Raw genomic sequence first — 27,772 nt, 5'->3', positions numbered from 1 at the left:
CATCATCATCATCATCATCATCATCATCATCATCATCATCATCATCATTATTATTATTAATTACAAAACACATATAAATGACCTGATCAAACTGTTGCAGTCTGTTCATTTACTCTCAGTTCATAATACAATGAATCAAATCAGACAGACTGTATACTTTGTCTGAAATGGCAGCTCCTAGATTCAGATGGTTAGTGGGGACCTGAAATGTGGCTGTTGATTGAGGAACATGCAGGAGAGTACAAAAACAAGCAAGGTATGGTCCTAAGTCAAGAATCACTCATGTTATAGATAAAAACATGTGATTTTGGTTGATTTTCTGAAAATTTCTTTAAAATTAGGGCTTAAAATTATGATATCTTTGTCAATTTAAAAATTAACATATTACTTTGAGATGCTATTGTTAATCTTGTAACCTATGCTGAGAATGTACAAAAGTGCTCAAGGTTTTTTTTAAAAGTAGACAAAGGCAAAGACATGAGCATCATTAATAACTTGATTACAAATATAATTCTATTAGATTTTTTCAACTTTTCCCTTATAAGTAGAAAAATTTCTGGAACTGAAAACCAGTTAAGATAAATAAGAAACACTATAGTGAAATTGTCAAATTATTATCAACTATTCTACAGAAGTGTCTACAGTTCTTATTCCTTTTTACCTCAAAGCAGAAGTCTTGTCCAAGGATGCTACTATGGAGTGGTTTCACTGCCACTGGCTCCCCTCTACCAAGGTCTAGACATTCCACTGCACTGCACGGGCTCAGCAGGGACTCGTGTGAACGAGACTCTTTCAGTTTAGGCAGACCACGAGACCTAAAAGTAGAAGATACTTAGGGCAGTGTTACATGAAGTCTAATGAAAGGAGACTAATGAAAATGTACAAAAGTGGAAGGGGTTAAAATAAAAGGAGGAACAAACAGATATCCTATGTAGTAACAATATTAAGCACATTCATATGGCATACATAAACTATGTGTGAACACATCTTTTCAACAAAGCATAAAGACATAATTTTACAAGCTTCAAAGGACTTCTACGTTCCTATACAGATGTTATATTATCACTTCTATATTGGAAAATGAATACATACTATTCAGAATTACTTTATCACTTTTTATGCAAAAGCACTATTGGAAGACATTCTTATTTTGTTTGAGGTACACATTTATTTTCTTCTATCACCAACAATGGCTGAATCCTCAGCTTGCTTCTTTGTGTGTTACAAGATTCCACTCCCACCCCAACCTGACCAGTATGTAAGAGAAGGAAAGCAAGCAGGAGGAGTGAGAGTGACAGCAAGAAAGACAAACTTTTCTGCACAAGAATCAAACAGCCTGATTTCCATCTCAATAAGGAATTCTCTTCTGGCAAACTTTGACTTCTATACATCCTCTATCGTATAAATATGAGTAAAGAATAGAAATGCCCTGAGGAAGCGCCCACCATAGTTAAAACAAGACTCCCCAGAGAACAGCTGACACTGCCAGGCAAGCATCTTGGCTCACTGTTTTCTTGGTCATGGGTAGGTAGCTTCGTTCCTGTCACCAAAGGAGATAAATAATTCACTGCCTTCCTATTGTAAACTGTAAAAATTAATGAGCTCAACATGATGGAAAATAATTTTCCTGAATTCAGCAATGTATGGTCGTGCAGCTTTGGTCAATAATTATACTTAGTGACTGAAACACCCATCTGCTTCAAGTAGGTCTTAGTTATATGTCTAAAAAGAAATGTCTATGTAAAGACATTTGTTTTGGTAGAATATTTTAAATAAGCAGCTTTATTTATTTACTAGTAACAAGGTTAATACTGAAAGGAGTTTCAGTACTTGCTGTCAGAAGAGTCTAAACTGTAAAGCTACAGGATATTGGAAACATTAAGGTCACTATGTCTCCACTCTACTTAGACTCTGTAAACAAGACTCTGTAAACAAGAAACAACTTAAAGATAATTCAGCCTGTTGGTTCAACAAAAACAGCAAATAATAACGACCATCTAAAGTTTAGGCTGAAAAAAAAAAAAACAAAAAACAAACCTGAGTTCTGATAGCAATTCTTTAAGTAAAAAAAGCAGTGTAGTAGTTCCCATTAATAATGCAAGGTATGCACAAAAAAAGGACAAAAGCCACTAAATATATATAGTGCACATAAAATTCTACAAAGCAACAGTTGGATTCATTTCCCTTTGTTCTAGATAAGAAAACATGTTTGATGTTATGTGGTGCAAATACAGTACAATTATAACTAATTTTTTTTGATCTTAGTCAATTTATCGTAATGCAGCCTTTCTCAATAAGCCAGAAGCCAGATTGAAGAAACAGGACACCATAATCTTTGTAAAACAAACAGAAAATGATATCTCGCTGTCCTCAGGAACTGCTCCAGCTCTGGGATGATTAGCTCACCAGGAAAGGTCGCAATATATTTAAAGGAGAAGGTGTACAATAAAGTTTCTCTTGTTATAATCTCCAAAACAGTTAAAATATGAATTAATTTTATTTAAAACAAAGTAAATGTCTACCTACATGAAGCAAGTGTACAGCCACCTGGCAGTGCAGCCCCAAACCATAGCGGTGCCACATGTCCCCGTGTAGAAAGTCACTTCCTGGACTACATCTCAGAAAACAACTCTCGGTTTAGAAGGCAGGAACCAACTGGGAATCATTTCCCTGCTGCCTGCAGTTATAGATGCCGAATAAATGCTTTTCAGGTGTTATTCAAGTCTTCAATAGAAGCCAGGACAGAAACGCAAACAATCGAACAAGTCCTCTCTATCCACAGCCTGCAGTGAAGGTGATATCCCTTAATTCCTCCAGGCTGCATCTAAGTCCTTAGGTAACACAAACAAGGTTCCAGGGCTCTAGGCTGGGCCTGTTGCCATGGTGCTACACCTTTAAGGAGATTAGAGCTGGAAAGCAGCAGGAAGAAGCTGCAGCTGGCAGGACTCAGGGAGCATGATCTGCAAACATGGCGAAGGTGACTGCTTAAAAAAAGAAGGGAAAGAGCAGTGAGGGCCCATCCCCATGAAATTCTCAGCTCTGGGGATAGGGAATGGTGTCTTAATAAAAATTACTTAGGGACAGATCCAGAAGGGTTTCCTGTGACTGCCAGCTACCACTAGCTACACCTACTATATCTTCTTACAATACAATCTCTCACATCAGTTTCCTATGCTGTGCCCACTCTAGGCAAAAGTCTCTTTTTGCATGATTTATCTGGTTTAAAGTTATTTTCTAACTTTAGAATAAGTGAAATAAAATATTTTTTTTCAATGCTTGTCCAGTATAGTTCAACTTCCAACAGCTGCCATAAAAAACTCATCTTATTCAAGCCATCTGGAATTATAACTTAAAAGGTACTTACTGAAATTTCAGTAATTACTACATAGTTCAGAGTATGGATACATACACACATGAATCAACAGCCAAAGTCTAACATGTCCAACATTAATACTGAAGAAATAAGCAAGCTCTTCCTCTACTCGGAAGACAGTGTCTCTGAGAAGTAATTCCCACAGAAGCATGATTACAGTAAACACAAGATCAAACAGCCTGGGGATGGCTCAGGGCAAGAAGGGAGAAGGAGCCATTATTTCAATATGGCATTAGAAACCCCGTGTCACCTCTAATCATGTTTACCTCCTCCTGTACCTTCAGAGGAATTGATTTTCTGTAGATCCAACTACTGAATTTTAGAGCTGGTGCCACAGTTTACTTCTCTAATGGAACAGAATGGGGATTTATTGGGAGAAATAATGAGTTTAAAACAACTTTTCCAAGGTAAGCTGACAAGGGCCTTTATTAAGAAACCTGACTTGGCCTTAAAAGCAGATAATGTGCATTTCTGGACTACTGGCAGGTCCCTTCCCCGACTACACTCCTTTGTCCCACACCATTAGCATAAACATCACACAGGAATAATCTGGGGGTTAATTTAACTGGAAAATTGCTTCCTACAGTTTGATTTTACATTAAATTAAGGAGCACCATATTCTACACTTCAACTTATGGACTGTGAGGGTATGGGTTGGCATGGGTTAAAAATCTAATTGCTGATGAAGATTACTCGCTGGTTCTGACTTATTTAGGATATAAAGTACAAGGCAAGAGAGGCTTTCTGTTACCATATTAAATGCCTGTTACATTGCTGGAGCCGTCATCACTACTTAAAATCAGTCATAAAAAGAGGAAAGTGAATACTGGAGTTGGGCGCCATCACACACACTGGTGGGTGCACTGGTGCGAAAGGAAAAGCATAAAAGAACTCTGATTAGTGCAGTTTGAAGTAAACACAGCCGGATTTGCTCAGCTCACCCATCTGATTTCTTAAAAAGTCACGTTTCCCCCAACGCTCCAATAGTGCTGGGGTTGGCTAGCTCACTCTGCCACATGTTTACAGATTCAGTTCCAAATTTAGAAATTGGGAAACTTTTAATTAAAAATGCTTATTGCCACACAAAATCCTGCACTTGGTGCAGGTGAATTTCTGCTTAGTTGGCAGTTATGGTTCTGAACTACGTCACTGGATTCTGGGAGAGACGCGGAGCCTGTAGCTGGGTGCTGCACCACACTTGTGTTTTAACTAGCATGCATCTTATAGCACTTGTTCTGAAAATGTCCCACGTAGTCATTAATAAACCTGGGTATCTCAACACTCAATATATTTTAAAACTGAGATCTCAAAAGACAAGATTATTTTTTTCCCTGTTCCCTGGATTTTACTGTTTTCTAATCAGACATTTTGTGAACATTTCCAAGTGATTCTATTTGTTGAACATATAACTCTCCTGTATTGTAATTTTAGCACCCCTTCTCAGGCTTTGTATCTCACTCACTAGTGTTCTGTTGTGTACTCAAAACCCTCAGAGAATCTTGATAGCTCCAGCTGCACTGGCCTGTTTGCTGTAGGTGAAAGCAGTCCCCACTGCTTCTGCTACTGATTTTTATGTTAGCTACACAGAGCTACTTTTGGAAGAACAGTACATAATGCAGATTTTCCTTCTCACTGCTCTCAAGTCTCGAGAGTCTTAATGAGCCCAGATGCTGAGCCCAGATAAAAGCAGTGTATCTGTATGTAGCGTGAGTTATCATTTGAAATAAAAACCTCATGGCTTACCATCCCACAAAATGTGAAACATACAGCAACTTCAACATGTATACATGTACACATTCAATGAAAGGAACATAGAGACTATAAATATTAAAAGTACATTTGAGAAGTAGAAAATTCCACTGTCTCAAATAGAAATTGTTTTATAATATGTTTTTCTTGGTCCTTAAATTGCAAATGTATTAAAACCTATTAGTACAATCAAACAAATATAAACAGATACACTGAATTAAGCAAAGACATTAAAATAAACTAAATTACACCTAGAATACAACTCAACTAAAAGACCACTTAAAGGTGGAAATACTAAGTTCTTTTAAAACTATTTTTAATTGAAATAGAATTACATTACTTTCTCCCACCTTTTCCTCTCTTCTGCAGCTCCCATGCTCCCCCCACTCTCAAGTTGATATCCTTTTTTCTTTAAGTATAGATCTATACACACACAAATATATATATGAACTCTTTCTTCTCTCCCCCCCCTTTTTTGGCAGGAGGGTATTTAAGACAGGGCTTCTCTGTGTAACGGTGGTTATAATAGAACTTTCTTTGTAGACCAGGCTGGCCTTGAACTCACAGAGATCTGCCTGCCTTTGCTGGCTTGTACTTCTTAATCTAGAGGGAAAATTTGATATTGCTGTTGTTTCTGTCTTGTTTCCTCCTGGGGTTCTGTCCCCCTCTTCCGCTATGTTCTTGATGCAAGAGCGGTGACATAGATCTCTCTGTTTGGGCTGGCTCCCCACAATCCATTGAGCTCTGCAATGTGTCCTGTTGTGGTTTTCTGTGATGTTGCCTCTCAGAGGGTAAGGGTGCCCTACACTGCTGAAGACATCACACACTTAGGACACATGACCCAGATGACTCAAGCTAGATCTGACCTGAAAGTCTCTTCCCTGTGGTCTAACTTTCATAATTTCAGAAAATACTATGTAAACTACCAAGGGAGAGAAGCAAATTAGACAGTCCTAGCCAGCTGCAACACCAATGAACCACAATTATCATCATGCAAGAAGCACAGCAAGCAGAAATACACACATACCTAATACAGTGCAGTTCGTTCTATAATAAGTCATTTACAGTTAGCCATAGGTGGTCAGTGGTCAGGTAGAGTAAGGACTTAGTCTAGAAAATATGGAAAGAATACAAGAGATAGGGAGCATATAATTTCTGACTTGGGTATTCCTGCATGAGCATGCACTAAAATTAAGACAGACTCAGGACAGAGTATAGGAACAGGAGATGTTATCTGAGAAGAGAGAACAAAATCACAAGCAGAACAATAACAGAAAATACCATGGGAAGTACTGTAAAGGAAAGACTTCAGGGGGTTGACAGAGATAATAGGAGTTAGGAAGGGACCAGGCCATGTTGTATTCTGCATAGTACACTAATATTATAATAAAAGTATTATACACATGCAGTAAGATATTACAATTGCAATTTCATTTGTGATACTGAGATAAAGAGAGGTGCTATTCCAAAGTGAGGTACTAGACAAGATATAGTGTTTATAAAAGAAATGTTCTGGGACTAATTCCACTATTTTGAATCCTCAGTTAGATCAAGACCATAGAGAGTGACCAGAAAGTGGAAAAGTCAAAAGACTTGTGAGGGTGAATTCTGAGTAAACTGTGTGGCTCATCCCCTTTTTTCTACGATACATATGATTAGTGGAAATGGGGTAAGGTTTGATTCTTTCTGGATAGCTAGATGATCAGAAATGACTACGTGTTGGCAGTGACTAAGTTTTGGAGTGGTCTGTACTCCTAGTTCCTAATGGTTGTCAGTGCAAAGAATTTATGACTGCTCTTTGTAGTTGTGAAGGGACCAGAACAACAAAAATTCATTCTTGGAATGGGCTGGGAGATGGCTCAGTGTGTAAAGAGCTTGCTGTGTAAGCCTGGAGAACTGAATTCTGTAACCCAATACCCATGAATGAACTAGGCATAGCATATGGCTATGGTCTCAGTGACAAGAGGTAGAGACGGGGGAACTGCAGTAGGCCAAGTGGTGAGCTTCACGTTCAAGAGGAAACACTGTCTTAAAAAATATGGTGGACACTGATAGAGAAAGACACCTGATATGACTTCTGGCCTTCATGCCCTTGCTTGGGTGTATACACCTTCTCCACAGAGCTCCTTGAATGAAACTATAGGTGAGAGCGTCCTTAGAGATGAAAAATCCCTCATGGACTCCTCAAAGAAGCAAGATACAAATATCTGTCAGGTTCACAGACCATAATGGAAAACTAAGATGGTACTAGAATAGAATGTCTGATCTCCTTTTTACTCCTGTGTCTATTAAGAAAAAAAATCCAAAAGTTAGGGCTGGCAACAAGTACTTGAAATCTGGCAATGTGTAGGTTCAGTGTTTTTCATCATTCCATAGTCTTAAGTGCTTGTGAACAAAAGGCAAAATAATCAGATTTTTCATGGTCTTATGCCCTCTTACGTGACACAGATTCAATGTCCAAACACAACTAATATGGATCCTAGAAAATGATTTTGCTGGGTTTTAACTGATTAGATGACTTTTAAACAATGACTCTGTGATATTCTGTTGTTTTTTTTCTCTAAAGTGTTCCTAATATCCTGTCTTTTGACTTTGCATTTCTACTGCCAATAGTCTCCTTAGAGCCTTCATTATATCTCACAATGGCTTTACAGTAACTGCTCCCCAAATGTGGTCTTCGCAAAGCAAGTGATCTAAAATGTCCTACTCCATAGTACAGGACTTCTCCATTTACAGCACGGCTCTGTGTCATTTCTCCATTTACAGCATGGCTCTATGTCATTTCTCCATTTACAGCATGGCTCTGTGTCATTTCTCCATTTACAGCATGGCTCTCTGTGTCACTTGCCGAGAACTGTTTACAGGCCCTTTGCTGCTTGTAGTCTACAGTCTAAGCTCCTTAGTTTGATATTTAAGAACGTAAAAGAACCGAGCTGAAAAATATTTCTTCTCATAAAAGACATGTTCCCCCAGACTTCTAGTTTCAGTAATTTTACCAAAACTTCCAATGTCACTTCATTACCCCATGTTCCCCACCCCTAATTCTTTGCGTATAACCTGCTGTTTTCTTTCTAGAAGCTTTGAAAGGATAGAAAACAAAATAAAACAAAGCAAAACCCCAAAACTTTAATGATCCGATATCTTGCGATGTTACTAGCAGATGTTTCTGTTCAGGGGTCTTTACCACTAACTGTCCTGAAAATTAGGTGGCCTCTCCAGTCTGGACATTTTTCTTGTCTGGGGACATTTTCTTGAATTATTCCTTTGACAAGGTCTTCCCTACAGTCTCTGTTCCTTTTTCTATAATCTTGTGCACTGACTCTTTCATTCTTTCTGTTAGTGATTTATTTTGTGTGTGGGTGTGGAAGTCAGAAGACAACTTGTGGAAGTGTGTTCTGTCCTTCTACTGTGGATGTTCCAGGGTCATCCCAGGTTGGTGGCAGTGCCCTCACCTGCTTCTGCCATCTTGCCAGCCTGATCCTTTAATCTTCTGTTACACTTCTTGCAACACTGACTATTTTATCTTTCATATTAACTTTCAAGAGCTTCTTGTTTTTTCCCTTTCTACTATGTAGTTATTATTTTATAGGCATATGATTTTACTTGTGAAATCATTTGTTTGCTGTGAACTTGCTCTCTCTTTAGTGGAATATTTTGATCTCTGTTCTTCATTTTTGGGTATTTCTTTGGAATCTTTAAGACATATGGGTATATGTTTGAGAGCACGGCACTAAGTAAAAGCTCAGTGGAAACTGTTCCTGGAATGAGCTCACAGACTAATGAGCTCCATTGTAGAGTGCTTCCTGGCCAGCTGTTTTTCTTTTCTTTAAACATCTTTCTTGAGATATCATCCACACAACAACATCCATCCATTTAAAGTGTACACAGTTATCAGTACATTCAGAATTGTGCAGTCATCACTGCAACCTATGCCCCAAATATTTTCACCACTGGAAACAGAAGCCCAATACTCCTCTGTATTTATTCTTCTTTGATTGGATTTTTCTATATCACATTTTCAGTTTTTGACAACTACTAATCTCCATGCATTTTCCTATTCTTGACACTTCCATATTCTACAAATGGAAACACAGTATTTAGAATTAGTAGTCAAGATAACACTTATCCCATAGACTGGGAAAACTAAAGTGATTAGCTTTTTTCTTAAATGTGTGTGTGTGTGTGTGTGTGTGTGTGTGTGTGTGTGTGAAAAATGTATGCTAGACAGTGTTGTATTCCTGTGCTATGCCCACAGTCCCTGGCAAACGTCTTTCAATTATCATGCTTTCAAGGATAAACTCAGTCATACACATTGTATCATGTTTCAGTATTCCCTTCTTTTTATGGATGACTAATATTATGTTGATATATTATGTTCATGTGGTCATCTGTTGATGGTCATTTGGGTCATGATCACTTTGGTAATCATGATTACTTTGAATAATGCTGCTGTGAACATTTTATGTCCATGCATTTGTATGGATGTTTTTATCTGGCATGTACTCACCAGTTGGGATTTTAACAGAGAAAGACAAACACGACCACTATAAATCTTTCTGGGGGAACTTTAGTTTCTCCAGTCTATGGGATAAGTTTTATCTTGAATACTAGCCTTCTAAAGTAGGGCAGGATCTGAACTCTTCCAGAATTCTGGAAGTATGTATGCTAAACTAATCCTCAATGGCAAATGCTAGCTAGCTGACCATTTCTCAGTATCTACCCTTTTCTCTGAATATAAGACTAGGCCCTTGCATTATCAGGGGGCACAGTATACCCAATTATAAAAATTTACAAAATAAAAGTTAGCAATGACTAACCAGGGATCACTGGACTGTTTAATGGAAATTCCTTTAAAGAGAGAAAACTCAGTTGGTAGTAGACAATACCCTTAAAAGGGTTCCTCTTTTCTGATGCCTGAAAAATGGATATCATACGCAAAGCTAAAACAATTACCACGTATTCATAAAGAGCTCCTTGAAGATCCTGAGAATGGCAGATTTGGACTTTTATGTGAGGGGACAATGTATTGTTTTAGTGATTACTGCTTTGAGTATCTGATAACAGCTCATTTATATCTTAAGTGATAAGACTTCAGAAATCCTTTTTGTATAGCAACTGTATCTGATTAATACGTAATCTAAAATTGAGATTTTTCTAGTTTTATTAGCATAGATAGATGGACTATAAAGAAAAAGTCAAAATAAACCCTTTCTTTCTGCAAGCTGGTTTAGTAATTTTTTTTTCCTCCTTCTCCTCCTCCTCCTCAGGACAGGACACCGTGACAAAAATAAACAGAAAACACTGAGCTAAATAATAGCATGTCAAATGGGACTAATAGACATCTGTAGAATATTTCATCCCAACACTGAAGAATCAATATTCTCAGTAGCCCCCAGGACTTTCTCCAAAACAGATCATACAATACAGAAATAGAATAACAGCATCGAATATAGAAATAACTTTGTATTCTACGTCATCATAATGAAATTAAAACTAGAAAGCAACAAGAACTACAGAACATATATAAATCCATGAGGGTCAAATAATAAACTTTTGAATTTTAATGAGTCACTGAAGAAATCAAGAAGTAAAAAAATACTTTTAGAATTGAAAAAACTTAAAACACAACATACTAGAATCTGTGGGACTCTATGAAAGCAGATCTAATAGGAAATTTTATAGCTAAAAGTACCTACATAAAAAAATTAAAGTGGGGCTGGAGAGATGGCTCAGCGGTTAAGAGCACTGGCTGCTCTTCCAGAGGTCCCGAGTTCAATTCCCTGCAATTACATGGTGGCTTACAACCATCTAGAAGGTCTACATTCAGACAGAACATTGTATACATAATAAATATTTAAAAAAATTAAGGTGTTCACAAATAAATAGCAGTCTACCTTAGGGCCTGGGGAAAACAAGAACAAGCTAAACTCCATTTCTTTCAGTAGACAGAAAGAAATAAGATCTGTGTAGAAAGTAATGAGATGTAAACAGAGGGAGAGAGAGAGAGAGAGAGAGAGAGAGAGAGAGAATATAAATGAAAGGAAGAGTTGGTTCCTTGAAAAGATGAAAAAGATCAATAAGTTATTAACTAAACTAACCAAAGAAAGAGAAGCGCCCATTTAATAGAATTAAAAAGCTGGAGAGCTGGCTCAGCAGTCAACAGCAATGACTGCTCTTGCAGAGAACCTGGGTTCGATTTCCAGCACCTACACATAGTTAATAACTACCTGCAATGCCAGGACCAAGGGTAGCAAGAGCATTAAGAGAAGAGGGCACTCTTCGGACCTCTGTGGGTATTTCACAAATGTGATACACAGTCATACATGCAGGTAAAACACTCATAAACATAAAAATAAATAAATCTAAAACATTAAAAAGATCAAAAGGGATTAGAAGAAATTCAGAAAATCATAAGAACATATCTTAAAAACTTGTATTCAACTAAGGTGGAAAATGTAAAATGCATAGACAAATTTTTAGAAGCATATGATCGACCCAAATTAAACCAAGATGAGAAAAACAGCTTGAACACATTTATAACGAGCAATGGGATTTGAAACAGTAATGAAACATTTCTTAGCTAAAAGCAGTCCAGCTCCAGATGGATGCGAAGTCTACCTTATATACCTTTACAGAAGAACTAACATTCATGCTTCTCAAAGTAGTCAATAAAATAGAAAATAAGGACGGATATGCATTGAACTCGTTCTACAAACCAAGTTCCCTAATACCAAAATCAGATAAAGACACAACAAAGTAGCAATTCACACAAATGGACTCAGATATTATACAATCATCTCAACAGATCCAAAGGTATTTAATAAAATCCCGAGACTAGAGCAGATGGAACATATAACAACATAAAAAGGCGATATATGACATTATACTAAATGAGAAAAACTTGAAAGTATTTTTGCTAAAACAAAAGATGATGAGAGTTTCCACTCTCCATTCTTGTTCAATAGTGTTGGAAGTCTTATCTGGAACAACAACAACAAACAGCAGCAATAGCAACAACAATAATAAAAAGATAGAAAAGGGATACACATAGGAAAATAAGTCAAAGCCTCTCACTTGTAGATAACATAATATTTTACAAAAGAGACCACGAGTCCACCAGAAAACAGTTGAATCTGCTAAACACTTTTAGCAAAATGGAAGGACCCGAAATTAACTTGCAGAAACCCAGCACCTTCTTATATACTAACGATAAATACACTGAAAAAGAAATAAGAGAAACAATTCCATTCACAACTGTTTCAAACCAGATTAAACAAAACCATATCACAAATTTTGAATAAACCAAACTAAAGAACAGCAATGGAAATTTTATCTACAATGGAAAATTTAAAATACTGGAGAAAGGAACTAAAGAAGATACTAGAAGAGAGAAAACCTCTATACTCAAGGGTTGGCAGAATATTGTGAAAATGGCTACATGGTGAGTTCTAGATCCAACTATTTTTCTTTCTTCTCTTTTTAAAAAAAATATTTCTTTTGAGATTATAATAGAATCACATCCTTCCCCCCCTTCCTTTTCCTCCCTTCTCACCCTCTCACATAATCCTCCCTGCTTTCTTTCAAATCCATAGCCTCATTTTTCATTAACTGTTGTACATATATACACATATATTCATAAATAGAACCTGCTTAACTTGTCTGCATGTTTTCAGGACTGACCATCTGGCATTGGATGACCAATTGGTTGGTGTACTCTTCACTGGGTAAGACTATTTCTCCTGCTCTTGGCATTCCTTAGCTGCCTGCAGTTCTTTGTGTAGGGTGGAGGTCTTGTGTTGTTTTCCTTGTTCAGCTTATGTATGGACAGTCATGTGAATGAGACGTTTTAGGTATAGCTAAAGACAGTCTCACTGAAAACTTCCTGATCCTTTGGCTCTTAACTATCTCTGATGACTCTTAGGGTGCAGTAGTGGCATGCATACCTTAGCAGTAACCAACAGCTCTCTAACCAGTTAGAGAGGCCCACTCAACAAGAGGGAACCTGGTACTGATAACCTAGTCAACTACCTAGAACTAGTAAAGCAGCTTTACTTCTCCACTTTACTAAACCACTATAATCCCTAATTATGTTCTAACTATTTGTCCTTAAATTCACAGATAAGTGTAGTCCTCACTTCCCCCTCATCAAAAACAAAACAAAACAAACAAAACAACTCTGCAACAGACAGATCATCACAGAAAACCACAAACAATCAAATACAGAGTTGTGGAGTCCAGTCCCAATGAGTACATCTAGACAGACTTTTAAATTTCACTATTTTCTATGTGGTCCACAATAAGGAGATCTCATAAAACTCAGTATGGAGACAACTCTAAAATAAAACTGAAAATTCTCTACCTCACAAATATATCACCTTAATTTATTTGTGAGGAAGGTAACAGAAAAGTGTCACTGACTAGAAAAAAAAAAAAAAAGATTAACTCCAAATCTCCAAGTATATATAAGAGTATCAAACATGAAAGGCAGACTCAAGTTTAAATCTAGGTCTACTACTTGTTTAACTCTGGATAAGTTTCTCAGTCTCTCTACCTCTAGTTCCTTAACTGTAAAGTGAGGATAAGAACAGCATCTGCAGCTGTACGCACAGTCCATGGAAAATGCTGGGTGCACAGGGAGCACTCAGTAAGCACTGGCAATACTAATCATGTGCTGACACAGCAGCACTATTTCTAAAACTGTGAATGCTGTGAGATATTAAGATGTGACTACGCATATACTCAATGATTTCAAAAGGATGGTATCTTTAATAATGTTAACATGAATTAAACATGCGAAGTTTACAAAGTTAGTAGTTCTATCTATTGAAATCCCTACTTTCTTTCTATTATGTGTCTTCTGCAAGTGACTATAAACCCAAGACTAATTTTAAATGCAACATACAGAAATAGTAGCAAAGAGCACAGATGCCAGAACCCAAATGCCCATGTGAAAGTACCATTTTTGTTATTTACAAACTGCATGATTTTGGAAAAGATTATTTAATATCTCTGTGCACCCAATTCTTCATGTATAAAATCAGCATAAGAACCTACTTATTACATAAGGTAATTATGGAGACTGAATAAGATAACCATATGTATCCAGTACTCAACAATTTTTAGTTATCTCTGTTAGCACTTAGAGTTGACTGAAGAAAAAGGAATTTACTATAACCAGTAGAACTTGATTTACAGAAACAGTATATCTGATTCTTAAAAACTTATATATACCCAAACTCTCCTATTTATATGCTTTTTTATACACTGGTCAACTGCTGAGCCAACATTTTGGACCTTGTCTCAATATAAGTAAGACAAAAAGAAAATCAAATTTTGTATTGGATTATTCTGTCACTGATGCAAAGGTATAAAAAGTTCAAAAGCCTTATCAAAATCCACCCAAAGCTAGGCATGGGGATTCACATCTTTAATCCTAGCACTTGGGAAACAGAGGTAGTTGGATATCTGTAATTCAAGGCCAACTTGGTTTGTATAGTGAACTCCAGACCAATTAGAGCTACATACTGTCTCAAAATGAGTAAGTAAATAATCCATTCTAGCGTTGGCTTGTCTTTGTTTTAAATAAACCATGTCCTACCTGTCATCTGCATTTCGAAGGGATGGAAGTCGAAAGCTTGTGTTTCTGTCAAGCTTCGACTGGCTTTTGGTCCTCTTGATGGAACCTTTCAGGCGCTTGCTGAAGAACCCCTAGAATGAAAAGGCAGAATGGTGGGAGAAAGAACAACTTGGGAACCTTGCTTTCTATAGGGAACTTGCAAAAGGAGTTTAGAGTGAAAAGGAAAGACTGGGCCAGAATCTAGCTTTCTTTTTTCTTTTTTTAATTTTATAAACACTAGCTATTTGAAACTTCTTGGTAATGACATGAGCTTTTTTTTCCTAATGTGAAAAACAGATAATTAAACTTGTTGGTAGAATCAATCTTAATTTTAATACTAGTTGTGGCAGATAAAAACCAAGTTTACAAATGGACTTTTAAGACAGCAATAAAACAGACAAACATACTGTGTTCTAAGACATATTATCAGTAATTTCAATAGAAATAATACCCAATAATTTCCTAATCTAAGAAAAATAGCTAACTGGAACAACATGTGCAAAGTCCCTGAAGTGGGAAGGTAACTGGTGTACAAGAGAAACTCAAGATACTGATGGAGGAGGGTAGGGGAGAGTTAACTAGGTAGTATAAGAATTGCATTGTTATTCTCCAAAGTGTTATTAAAATTTGGTCACATCACTTTGAATGGTGTTATTTATAAAATTAATTCAAATGCAGATAAACTATTAACTGAAATATAGGTCATCTATGCAATCATTAAAGTACTGAAAAGTTAAAGAAAACAGTGTTTACATGGAGTCACAACCTGTGACCTCAACCACCAGATCAAACTAGCTCAAATTTCGTAATGGACTGGGGAGGAGCTCTGAGGTCCCATCTCTAGCCGGACAATACACTCAACTGAAGGCTGCTGACTGAAGGGGAGTCGGTTTTCTTCAGGGATATGAGCTCTGGTAGGGTGCCCATGCTCCAGGGGATGACCTTATACCGTGCACAGAGCGGCAGCATTAAGTGGAGTCATTGAAAAAAGAGAAAAGAAAAGAAAAAGAAAAAAGAGTACATCAAATTGGGAAGGGAACGTGATGCTGCAGTTTTGGGGGGAGTTGGAGGGAAGGAAGTAGGGGTGGGTTTGATTGACTAAAACACATTGTTACTTATGATGAAATGCTCAGACAACACATTAAAAATGAACAAAGCACTCTATTCTGGCGACCTCTTGCCACTGCACCAAACTACAGAGAACTCATCATCTCGCAAATAATGATCATACAATAAAAAGAAATGTTGCATAAATTCAAGAATGAAGATGATCACCAGTTACAAGACATCATTCTGGAATTATCAGGCATGTCACTACACCTTGTTTTCAATCATTCCTCTCCCTTGCCCTCTTCTCTCCTTGCCAAGCACTGGCTAGCTCTCTTCCTTCTCCCATACAGCCCCCTTTGATTTCTTTTCAGATTAGTTCCTTACGCCTTTCTTTATCTCTTTGAACTTCAGTTTGAAGTTTACTTTATCAGATAACAAAAGAGCTATTCTAATTTGGTTCTGGCTGCTGCTCACTTGGCAGATTGTTTCCCATCTTCTGGTTTTCAATCTTTACCAGGAAAGCATGTTTCTTGAAGACAAACAGAATTGATCTAGTTTCTTAACCCAGCCTGTACTCCTTTATTGGTGACTGAGACTATTTACCTTTAAGGTTATTACTGAGAGAAATTCACTAATTCCTGTAGCTTTGTTTGTTGATTTCTGGTTGGAAGGGTTAATGCTTGCTTTTATTTCTTCCCTGTTAGTAACTGTGGTTTGCTCTTTTTTGATCATCCCTTAAATAAAACTGCTTTCATGCTCTTGTGATTAAGCCTCCACTCTTAGCTCTTGTGTACATAGTATTCCTTTTTCTTTGCAGTTATGGCTTGCTGATCATGAGATCACTTAGTTTCTGCCTTGCTCTTGAAATATTTATTTCTCTTTAATTAAAAAAAATAGTTTTCTGGGCACAGCAATCTTAATCAACAGATACTACTTTTCAGAGCCTAAAATGTATCACCCCATACTTGTTGGCATCTAGACTTACTGAAGACAGATCTGATATTATTGTTTCTACCTTTGTAGGTGAGTTAGTGTTTCCTCTTACATAAGGTGAATATTTTTATAACATTATGGCTTTATTCACTCATGAGAGAAAGATGAAAAGGTCCTGGGCTCAGTCTCCAGCATGAGAAATAACTAACTACACAAATTTAAAAAGAAAAATGGAAGAATGTATAAACCCCAGAAAAATAGCATAGAGATGCAATTATCTAATCTATATTTTAAATTCCAGCTTATTATAAGTAGATTTAAAGGAAGAGAAAGAAATATCTTTAAAAACTATTTCTTTAAACAGTCATTGCCTGATCTGTTATAGAGAGTTGCCATTAGTTCTCAAGATAAATGTTTTATTTACTATTTCTCACCAGAATGGTCTCCTTACCAGTGATTCTCAATCATCCTAATCCTGTAACCCTGTAGTACAATTCCTCATGTTGTAGTAACTCAACCATAGAATTATTTCGTTGCTACTTCATAACTGTAATTTGCTATACTGTTATAAATCATAATGCAAATATCTGATATGTAGAATATCTGATGCCCTTTGGGGTTGCTACCCACAGATTGAGAACCACTGTTTCGTGTGCTCAGAAATCTATTCAGCAAGAAAGACTTAATGACAGAATTTTAGATGTACTGTTAGGGTCGAATGAGATTCAGGCCAAGGACTTGACCAAATATGAATTTATTTCAAATAAAAATACAGATAAACACTTGACTGATACTGTCCTAATAGATGTTCATTTATATAGCCCTTGAATTTTACCTTTTATTGATGCTTATTTCACTACACTCCATTACTGTAATATTATTAAATAAGATTTATTTTATGCTTATTTTTTTTGTATAGAATTTTATCAGGAGTTGTAAGAAAATTAAAAATAAAACAAATGCAAATTCTGCCATAGGGGAGTTTGTAATTTAACACAAGATTCAGACACTATATATAAATATATACATAATCTTACTAGAAGACCTGAAATGGCTGAGGGAAGAATCTCTGAGCACAGATATTATTATTATAAACCTCTAAATTGAGACATCAAGTAGAACAAAGACTGACAAAATCAAAATAGCATAGTCAATGACTGTGAAATGAGTACACGAGAAGTAGCATGCATATAATGGCATACTGACAGAAAATAAAACAAACAACCCCCCATGAAAAACAGAAAAAAAAAATCTATGAAATAATGCCTGAAAATTTCTCAAATTAAAATCAGACACCAGAGCAAGAAAGATCCACAGAGAACATCGAGCAGCAGAAATGTTCCTAACAAACTAAAGACATCAAAATTTCATATACGCATATTTTTTAAAGATTTATTTTATTTGTATAAGTGTTTTGTCTGAACGTATGTATGTGTACCACATGCATGCCACCGTAGTTCAGAAAAGGGTGTTGGAGCCCATAGAACTGAAGGTATTCATGGTTGTAAGCTATGGGGTTTTCTGCAATGACAATGAGTGATCTTAACCACTGAACCATTCCCTAGCCCCAAATTATGCATATTTTAAGCCAAAGAAAATCAAAGTTAAAGAATAAATACTAAAAAAATCTGGGAGTTGAAGAAGAAAATTCACTTCATGCACAGAAATAAGAATGGCTTCATGCTTAAAGCATATCCGAACTTGCATGAAATTTGTCTTATGCAGCCCAGCACAGCAAAAAAATTTAAAAATCTAAAAAAAAAAAAGAATTACATCTTTTCAGAAACCATGGAAACAAGACACATGGCAAAAAACTAAACAGATGAGAGGGGGAAAAATACAATACAATACAAACAAACAAACAAAAAAACGCCACTACTTTAGAATTCTGAACCTAAAAATTATTCTTCTAAAGTGATGAAAGAAGTAGTCATAATTTTCTCAGACAAAAAAAATTGTGTTTCAAAGTCTTGCTGAATATCAAATACCAAAAAGAAGTTTGGAAGTGAAGACAATAACCATTATAGAAGTAAAGTGAGTCTAACTGAAGCAAAAAAAAAAAAAAAAAAAAAAAAAAAAAAAAAAAAAAAAAAAAAAAAGAAAAGAAAAAGAAAAAGAGACAAAAATGATACAGAACAAGAACAGTAAACAAAATAGTAACAAACATGTTAGCTGGTAATCCATCAATAATCACTTTAATATTAAAAGTATAAATGTATCAGTTATAATGCAACAGGATTAAACCATGCACTGTTTAGAAAAGGTCATTTAAAATACAGAGATGAAAGGCAAATGAACTGTGAAGATGTAAGTCGCCAACACCAGAGAAACTACATTCATCTCAGACAGAGCAGATGCCAGAAAGAAGGTACTAAGATCAGCAAAGTAACAATAATAAAAACATAAATGTCCCCAAAGACAACAAATTCAGTGTATGTAAACCTAACAAGACCATCAAAGAACACAAGGCAAAACTGATAAACTGCCAGAAGACGGCTCTGCTATGGTGTCATAACTGAAAACTGTTTAAGTCTGTTATCAGAAACAGACAGATCACACAGGCAGGAAGTCAGAAACCATAGTAAAACAATCAACTGAACATAACTGACATCTATGGAGTTTTTCGTTTTATAAGAGCAGAATAAATTCTTCTGAAGGTCTACTGAAATTTCCATGGATAGAAAGATTCTACGCCATGAAACCTACTGTAACAAATTTAAAAGAATAGAAATCATGTAATGATTGTTTTCAGACAACTATGGAATTAAACTATAAATGAGTAAAAGAAAGATGACTGACAAATGTTTAGATTACATAATATACATTTTTTTTTAACTGAAAAAGAAAAGGCTTATTGACTTATGTGTGTGTGGTTTATGTACAGGTCAGAGGAAAATTGTGGTAGTCATCAATTGCGCTCCTGCGGACAGAGCTTAGACCCTCATCCTTGGCAGCAAGCATCTTTATCTACTGAGCCATCTTGCCAGCCTAATAATATACTTCTAAATAGCATATGAGTCAAGAAGGAATTATGTAATTAAAAGAACACTTTAACTAAATGAAAATGAGATCACATCTAAATTTGTGAAATGCAGTAAAAACAGTAGAAGTGAATTTACAGTATTAAATATAGACTATATTAAAGAAGATCTAAAATCAATAACATAATGTTTACTGTAGGAAACTAAAAAAACACTAGCAAATTAAAAACTAAGTAAACACAAGACTAAAAACATGGGTTTAAGTCAATAAAACTGAAAGCATAAAATCAAGAGAAAAATCACTGACCCTAATTCATATTTGTTTCCTTGAAGTGATAAATAAAATGAATAACCCTATATTCAGGGTAAGAAAAAAAGACAGTATACAAATTGCTAGTATCAGAAATGAAAGAGGGTATATTGCTATAGATCTCATCAATTTTAAGATGATAATAAAGTACAACTGTGCATCTAAAATTGAGAGCCTAGATGAAATTCCTTCAAAGTCAAAATCTGCCACGCTCAAATATCAAATAGCCATCAGCCTGTCATGTAGTAAAGAAGCTGGGCTTTCTAGTGTGTGCCTGTAGTCGCACTTTTAGCACTGAAGGAGGAGTAAAACTGCTTGAGCCCAGGGGTACCCTACGCAACTTGAAACGACTTGATCTCGAAAAGAAAAACAAATTGACTCAACAATTAATCCTTGAACATAAATTATCAGGTGAATATGTTCTAATTAGTGAGTGCTACCAAACATTTAAGGAGGAAATTATACCAATTACTTATCATTTCTTTGAGAAGATGTAAGTACAGAGAATACTTTGTTTTAGGTTTATAAAAAAAACCCAACAACAAACTCAGTGGTTGGTACAGAATCGCCATATAATCACTCCCGCTATACACACACAGCTGTTCTATCACCACTTCACGCTCATGGGGACATCTATTAGAAATGATGCATCTACTTTGAGATCATTACTGTCCAAATGCTATAGTTTTCATTAGCGTCCATTGCCAGTGCTGTCTTAGACATGTAGATATGTATGCTTTAGACATGTGTAGATATGTATGCACATCATGGTACCATTCAGAGTATTTTCACTGCCCTAAGAATCTTCTGAGCACCACCACCTAATCATCCATTAACCATCTGTAGCCCTCAGTGCTTTTGCTGACTTTTTACTGATTCTGTGATTTTACTTTTTCCAGAGTGTCATATAGCTGGAATCATGTGATATGCAGATGTTTTTAGTTTTGACTTCTTTCTTTAAACAACGGGCATTTACCTTTGTTCTGCTCTGGTCTAGTCTTTGTTTTCTAGTCTTTCCTCTGGCTCATGTTGACAAGTCTCTAAGCTTAGAGATTCTTTGCCCGGCTATGCTCTACCAGCAGGCTCATCAAGGACAGTCTTTGCTACAGTTTTTAATTTCTAACATTTCTTTCTAGTTCCTTTTCAATTCCTTCTTCTTTGCTTACCCTGTCTATCTGTTCTGCTCCAGCACGCTGTCCACTCTAGCCACAAAAGTCCTTAGCATATTGATCATAACTTTTAAATTTCCAATTTTGTGATTCCATCTGAATTTGGTTCTGATATTTTCTGTCTCTTTAAACTATATTTTCTACTTTTTCATATGTTTTATGTCGATGCAAAAAATTACACCTCTGTTCTTAAAGGGAATAAGAGATAGTTTATTCTGGAGTCACTCTGAGTGGCGATGGTCCTAGAGCACAGATTTCGGTTAAGCCAAATTTTATGTTCCAATATGGAAGCAGTCTCATGAAGTTTTTACTGTTTTATGGAACAGAGAAAGTTATAAATCAAGGCAAGTTTAAAATACATTTTTGGGTACATCAGAGAGGCAGGTACATCAAGACGGGAAAACTTTCCTATAGGTTCAAGATACTATCTGATGGCATTCTTCTCTTTTGGATTGGTAGAAGCTAGGTGTCTGCTAAACCAGTAGAACTAATTTCAGACACAGAGAACAAGGAATGGCTATTTCAGGGGATTAGAACTTAGCCCAACTATGACAGTATCCAAAGAACAAGACAAGCAGTTCTCAGCCTTTGGGTTGAGACCTTGTGGGGTCAAAAGACCCTTTCATAGGGGTTGCCTAAGACCACAGGAAAACACAGATCATCATTATGATGCATAACAGTAGAAAAATCACAGTCATGAAGTAGCAATAAATAATTGTATAGTTGGAGGTCACCATAATACGAAGAATTGTATTACAGGGTCAAAGTATTAGGAAGGTTGAAAACCACAGAACTAGACCCACTGAGCCATCTCCTTATCACTGTATCTCCCTTTTATTAGATTAAGGAGGCAACATCAGGCTTTCAAGATGAGTTGTTTTGAATTGAGTCATTAAAAAACAACAACAACAACATTAAAAAAAAAAATCCTGGCAGTTTGTAAAAGTACATTTTAAGAGGCTCAGAAAAATGAGATTCCTGGTCACTTAGGGGGAGAGACCTACTTATATCCATGAAAAAAATATACTTGATTTTAAATATTAGTTTACATTAAACAAAGTTTACTTTAAATTTGTTTTGATTTATTTATTGCAGGTTTGAGTTTGACAACATATATATCTCAATTATTTTGGTTATCTTGCTTTACAAATTAAGCTTTTGAATAACCGATCTTTTTTTAAATAGAATGATTTTAAGAAATATGTTGTCGGATGTGGTAACCTAGAGAGCTGCCCACAGACAAAAGGGATAAAGAGATGACTTTTTCCTTCTTTGTTAATGCAGTTTTGTATTACACAAAAAAATAATTGTTACAGATTTGACTGACTACTTTCATTGTTCAAATCTGTTGGTTGAGTATACTGAATAAAAATGTTGAGATCTTTAAGAGATTCTGTTAGCTGGTTAATTTTAGAAAACTTTTTAAATTGAATCACTTATTCTTGACAAGGCAGACTGTCTCTGAGTATATACTTTTTAAATTTTATTAATTACACTTTATTCACAAAGTGATTATATACTTTTTAAAGTGGAGATTGAAAACCATTTCTTTTGGGGAAATGCAACTTAGAATTAAACTGTCTCTTGGAATATGTGTACTACAATGTGATGTTTACAAAATATGTATTAAGTCATATTTTCAAATACTAATAATTATGGACATTTAAGGTAGTTCCAATTTTAAACATTTATACCGTAACAAATTTTTTTAACCAAAAATTTTGTTTTACTTAAGACACTTTGTTTTTATTCATTAAATAATAGCTAGAATTGTTAATACTTAAAACAAATATACAAAGTTATTCATATGTAAAAGCATGGAATATCATTTAGACACTTTCTTTTCACATGCTTTCCTTGGATGCTAACTTTAACTGACTTCTTTTACAAGGCTTCCCCGTGCTCATTCCTTGTGCAGGAGTCTGATGTAAACAAAGAGCTAATTACAGTTACTTTGCCCTTCTACAGAACTCCAGTGCATGGCCTAGTTATAAAATTGCATTTAACTCATGTTAATCTTGATATAAAAATTTTCCTCATGTAACTTTGTCTCTTAGTGTTCCTCCCAAAGTTGTACAGTTATTACCTCCTGACCTATGTTCTGGATCTTTGCCAACCATTAAGTTTTATCATGGCCCCTTGGATGGACCCTTCTCTGAGGCACTGCTCCCCTCACTGCCCTTTGTCAGCCAAGAAGCAGTTACAGGAAAGATCTGGACCTGACCCCCTAAAAGCAGTTTAGATGACCTCTAAAAGGGGTCTAGTCTGCCATGGGCCATCCAATTCATTACTCTTTTTGCCACTCTGGACATTGTTTTGGGGACTGAAAACTAAAACAGGCGGACTTGAAGCCTCCTCTGTATCAGTTAACCTCTCTGTCTCATCAGCTCAGATAATGACATCCTTTAGAATCAGCTGCACTCCCTGACTGCTGCAGTACTCTTGAGTTAAAAAGGACTAGATCTGATTACTGGTAAGGATGGGATTCTGTCCTCCCTTTTTAATATGCTGCTTCCAGACCAACAAATCCTAACTGGTTTGAAATGAGATCTAGAGTCAAGGGCAGAAAAACAAAACAAAACAAAACAAAAAAACAACAACAAAAAACTAAGCATAAGCCCCCTCTTATATATGGGCTTCCCACTCTAGTCCCTCCCCGGCTCATTCCTTTTTCTTCCTGTTTATACTCATGCTTACGTTTTAACTCTCTTTTAAATAGTTTACTTACGGAATTTCACCCTATACTCAAAACAAAATGTTCCATGCAAGCTCTCCCAATAGCTTTCACCCTACAACAGTTTTGTTTGTTTCTAATACATCTGCAAAAAGACTGTTGTGATGCTATGGAGAAACTATGGCTATAAGGAACCTTCATCCCTGTTACCCTGGGCCAGATACAATTCTTAACATTAGTCCTATTTTTTCCAGTTCCTTTCCTTTGCTGGTCTGTAGCTCATTGTGGTGCAACAGTCCAGCAATGGGAACATCACTGTTGTTCCAAATTAACTGTATGCCCACTTTCTTGCACTGGCCTGCTCTGTCTCTCTTGCCTCCTTCCCTCTCCTTCCCCTCCCCCAATGTTCCACAGAAAATCTCTCAATTCTACTCTAGAATCAGACCACCTGCTTCTAGCCCTCTAATAACTATTTTGCAAATCTCTTTAGGAATACAGAATGGCAATTGCTTATCCATTGAAGCTCATCAAGTTAAGATTCTCCCCCGCTACAAGATCAAAGGACCCCCCTCTTCAATGGACTTGGAACTATCCCCTCTAACACAGACCCTTCTGAGCACAAAACACCAATAACTCATCTGTCCTGTATTTTTATATATTCTGAAGCTTAGGAATGATAGTTTCCTGCCGAAAGGCTACTCTTCCCTGCTTCCCATTCAGACTTCGTAAGTCATTTCTACCCATTTTGGGAGTGGGGGCATGAAAGACCACATTCCACTCTCCTTAGTAGGCACTTTGGCCTTCTACACATATAGGTGTCAAAGATGCCCCCCACCATAAATAAATGGTTCTACTTAAGGTCAGAGCAAGACTCTCTCTCTCTCTCTCTCTCTCTCTGCCTTCTCTCCTCCTAAAGCTGCTTTCTAAACTAAGTTTTTAACTTGAGAATATGGTAGATCATCTCCTATACCTGACATCGCCTATATCTGATAATCAGTGGTACACAGAAAGTAGAAAGGATGGGGCCTTTCCCCTTCTTATCATGATAGTATCACAGTACTCCGTAAATGTATGGCTTAGAGTAAAAGTATATTTGAGGTTTATACCATCTTGATTCAGTATCCCTTATCTCTGTTTTTCCAATACATATAATACTAATACTGAATATGAATCCAGGGTGAAAGCCTGTTGATTAGGAACATAGATGAAAACTATCAACCCAGAGGAAAGAAAGGCAATAAAAACAGGTTCTGGAATCTCAGATTTGTGTCTAGTTCATTAAGAGGTGTGTCCCCTGGTATTCACAATGATGCTTTGTATGTTGCTGGTGCTCACTAAATATTAGTCAACTTAATGAATTTACTGAAAGCTTTGTGCATATCATACCTGGAAGAGTAGATGTTTCCTAATGTTTACTTTATTAAACCATTTAATCCATGCAGCAACTCCATGGAGTAAGTATACAATAACTTGCTTCAGTTTAAACAGCTAGTAGATACTGAGTGAAGATTTAAACCTAGCACACTACAAATATTTAAATGTTTTATTTATTAGTGTTTTTATTGAGCATTTATTACTTGTCATATACCTGAGTCATTTGACATATCATTGGAAAAAACCCTCGCCTTCTTTGAACTATATGTGCCAGTAGACAAACAAAGAATAAATAAGAACATAATAAATAAAGGCAAGTGCCACAGTAAACTAGAGTCATGCTTAGGGCCTTGTCGATGTTAAGTGGTCAGGGTAGGTCCCATAGGGAAGGACCACATTTGAGTACAACTTAAGAAGGTCCAGTAGCCTGAATTGGAGGGAAAAGTACTTCAGGCAGCAGAAGCATGCTAGGTAAAGGCTTCAAGGCAGAAACCTGTCTACTATGTTCAAGGAAGCGCCAGGAAGTAAAAAAAGTCAGTGTGTATCTGTATCTCTCTCTCTCTCTCTCTGTGTGTGTGTGTGTCTGTGTGTGTGTAAAACGATAGGCAAAAAGCAGGACATGAAGTCACAGAGGAGTCAAGTGCTGTTGCTCCCTGAAAGGGGAGGACAGGTAGAAGTGTGTGGATCTTGTAGACCCCTATAAAAACTTCATTTTTACTCTTAGAAAGGAAGCCATAACAAATCAATAAAGATGGGTGAATTTTTCTGACAAAAATATCCTTCCTCATTAAAACTGATAGGTGTAGCGACTTAATATGGCTGAAGCAAAACATGTGCAATTGATAGTAAATTTCTTTTATTAACAGGAGGCTGTCTCATATAAAGAAGATAACTAACCCTCTTAAGGTCACAAGTCGCTAAGTGGCAGATTTTGAGATTAAGCAGCCTGACTTTTGAACTCTTGCTGCTTAATTACTATGTGATACTAATTCTCCATATTCTAATTCCTCCTCAGTGTTCTAAGCACTGTAACTTATTTTCCTCATATGTATTGTACTGACATATATATTAAAAATTATATGACAAAAAAGCATTATATGAAGAAAGTAGAAAATAAGCAGCAAAATTTCCAGTGTAAATTTGACTTAGTGTAATTTGTCAGTGCATATCCTATCTATACAATCAAACTGAAGTGAACCCTGACAAAATTACTTTTATATGTACCTAATCCTGAAGTTACTGAGTATATTAAAAAGACAGAACTTTTATATATCACTTAAAAACAAATGAATACCAATATGAAAATGCTTCCCTCTCACAGTTATAGTATTTGTGTCCCACAGAGTACAGAAGATGTTTCTGTAAATTTACAACAAAAATCCATCAGTGAAAATGGAAACAAAAAAGGCTATGCATATCAATCTTCCTCCTGACACCAATGTTATCTAAACATATTCTAATTAAATACTCACAAGCAAACCAACAAAACAACTCAAAAACTTCTACTATACTCAGTTCAGGTAGAATTACAGCAAGGTTTTGCTTTAAGAATTACAGTATATAATTTAAAAATATAGTACAAAAGCCCATCATTTGAAGAAGCCCACAGTAACTGATAGCACCAAAATGACTTACTTTAATTAGTTGGGGATTACTATTTTCCTTCAAACAGAGGCTGAAAACCAGCAATTGCTGGCATAAAAACAAATGCTGGCTTTCTCTTGATCTTGGTAGATAAAACAAAGATAAGAACAAAAGTTGTCTACCACCTATACATTAGAGTAACCCCGAAAGACTGAACTTGGTTATCTGGCTATGACTGGTGGTGGAAATAAAACTGCTGCTATGCAACCGCTCTCTGAAGCCTCAGTGGAGGGACCAGGAGACGCTGACATGCGGTGTCCTAGCACTGCTGCTGCTCCCTTAAGACAGGGAGAAGTGGAGCTAGAGACATGTCATCACCTTTCCCAGGAAAACCTGGGGCTGTGCAACAAACCTCTGCTTGAATTTTTCTCACAGCAGAAACCATACTGTAATTCAAGCAATGAGGAAATTTTAACAGCATTTCCTTAAAATGCAGTATGACTCACTAAGAAAATGTCACCTTGCCCTCCAGGAGAGACTAAGGTGAGAAATGACTTCATTTTTTACTTTTCAAATTATAATTTAATTAGTAAGTTAATCTGTATATTTTATCATCAATTGTAATTGGTCTAATTAGAAAGACTAAATTATATCTACATTATTCCCTTTTATTCTCTCTTAGTTTTCTTAGGAACATGTTAGATGTTTAATTAATGTTGACTAAAAGATAACTATAAAAAGTTAGTAAGGAAGCTATGTGTGGTGGCACACACCTTTAATCCCCTGCACTTGGAAGGCAAAAGCAGGTGGATCTCTGTGAGTTTGAGGTCAGACTTGTCTACAAAGCAAGTCCAGGATAGCAGGATAGCCAGTGCTGTTGCACAGAGAAACCCTATCTCAAAATAAATAAATAAATAAATAAATAAATAAATAAATAAATAAATAAATAAATAAATAAA

General features: G+C 36.2%; 1 protein-coding gene across 1 annotated transcript in view; it reads right to left on the bottom strand.

Moving 5' to 3' along the window:
* The window catches only part of Rasal2 (RAS protein activator like 2), a 146,314-nt gene that overhangs the window by 42,152 nt on the left and 76,390 nt on the right, over positions 1-27,772 (bottom strand). The window contains exons 4-5 of the mRNA XM_055624475.1: positions 14,721-14,830; positions 662-815 (exon numbers count right to left, since the gene is read on the bottom strand). Coding sequence (XP_055480450.1) covers positions 662-815; positions 14,721-14,830 — 264 coding nt within the window. The remainder of the gene's footprint in view (positions 1-661; positions 816-14,720; positions 14,831-27,772) is intronic.

The sequence above is a fragment of the Psammomys obesus genome, unplaced genomic scaffold, assembly GCF_907164565.1.
Source record: "Psammomys obesus unplaced genomic scaffold, mPsaObe1.curated_primary_1811, whole genome shotgun sequence".
NCBI classification, from domain to species: domain Eukaryota; kingdom Metazoa; phylum Chordata; class Mammalia; order Rodentia; family Muridae; genus Psammomys; species Psammomys obesus.
The sequence above is the reverse complement of the archived record's forward strand: the minus strand, read 5'-3'. Positions and strand labels throughout refer to the sequence as shown.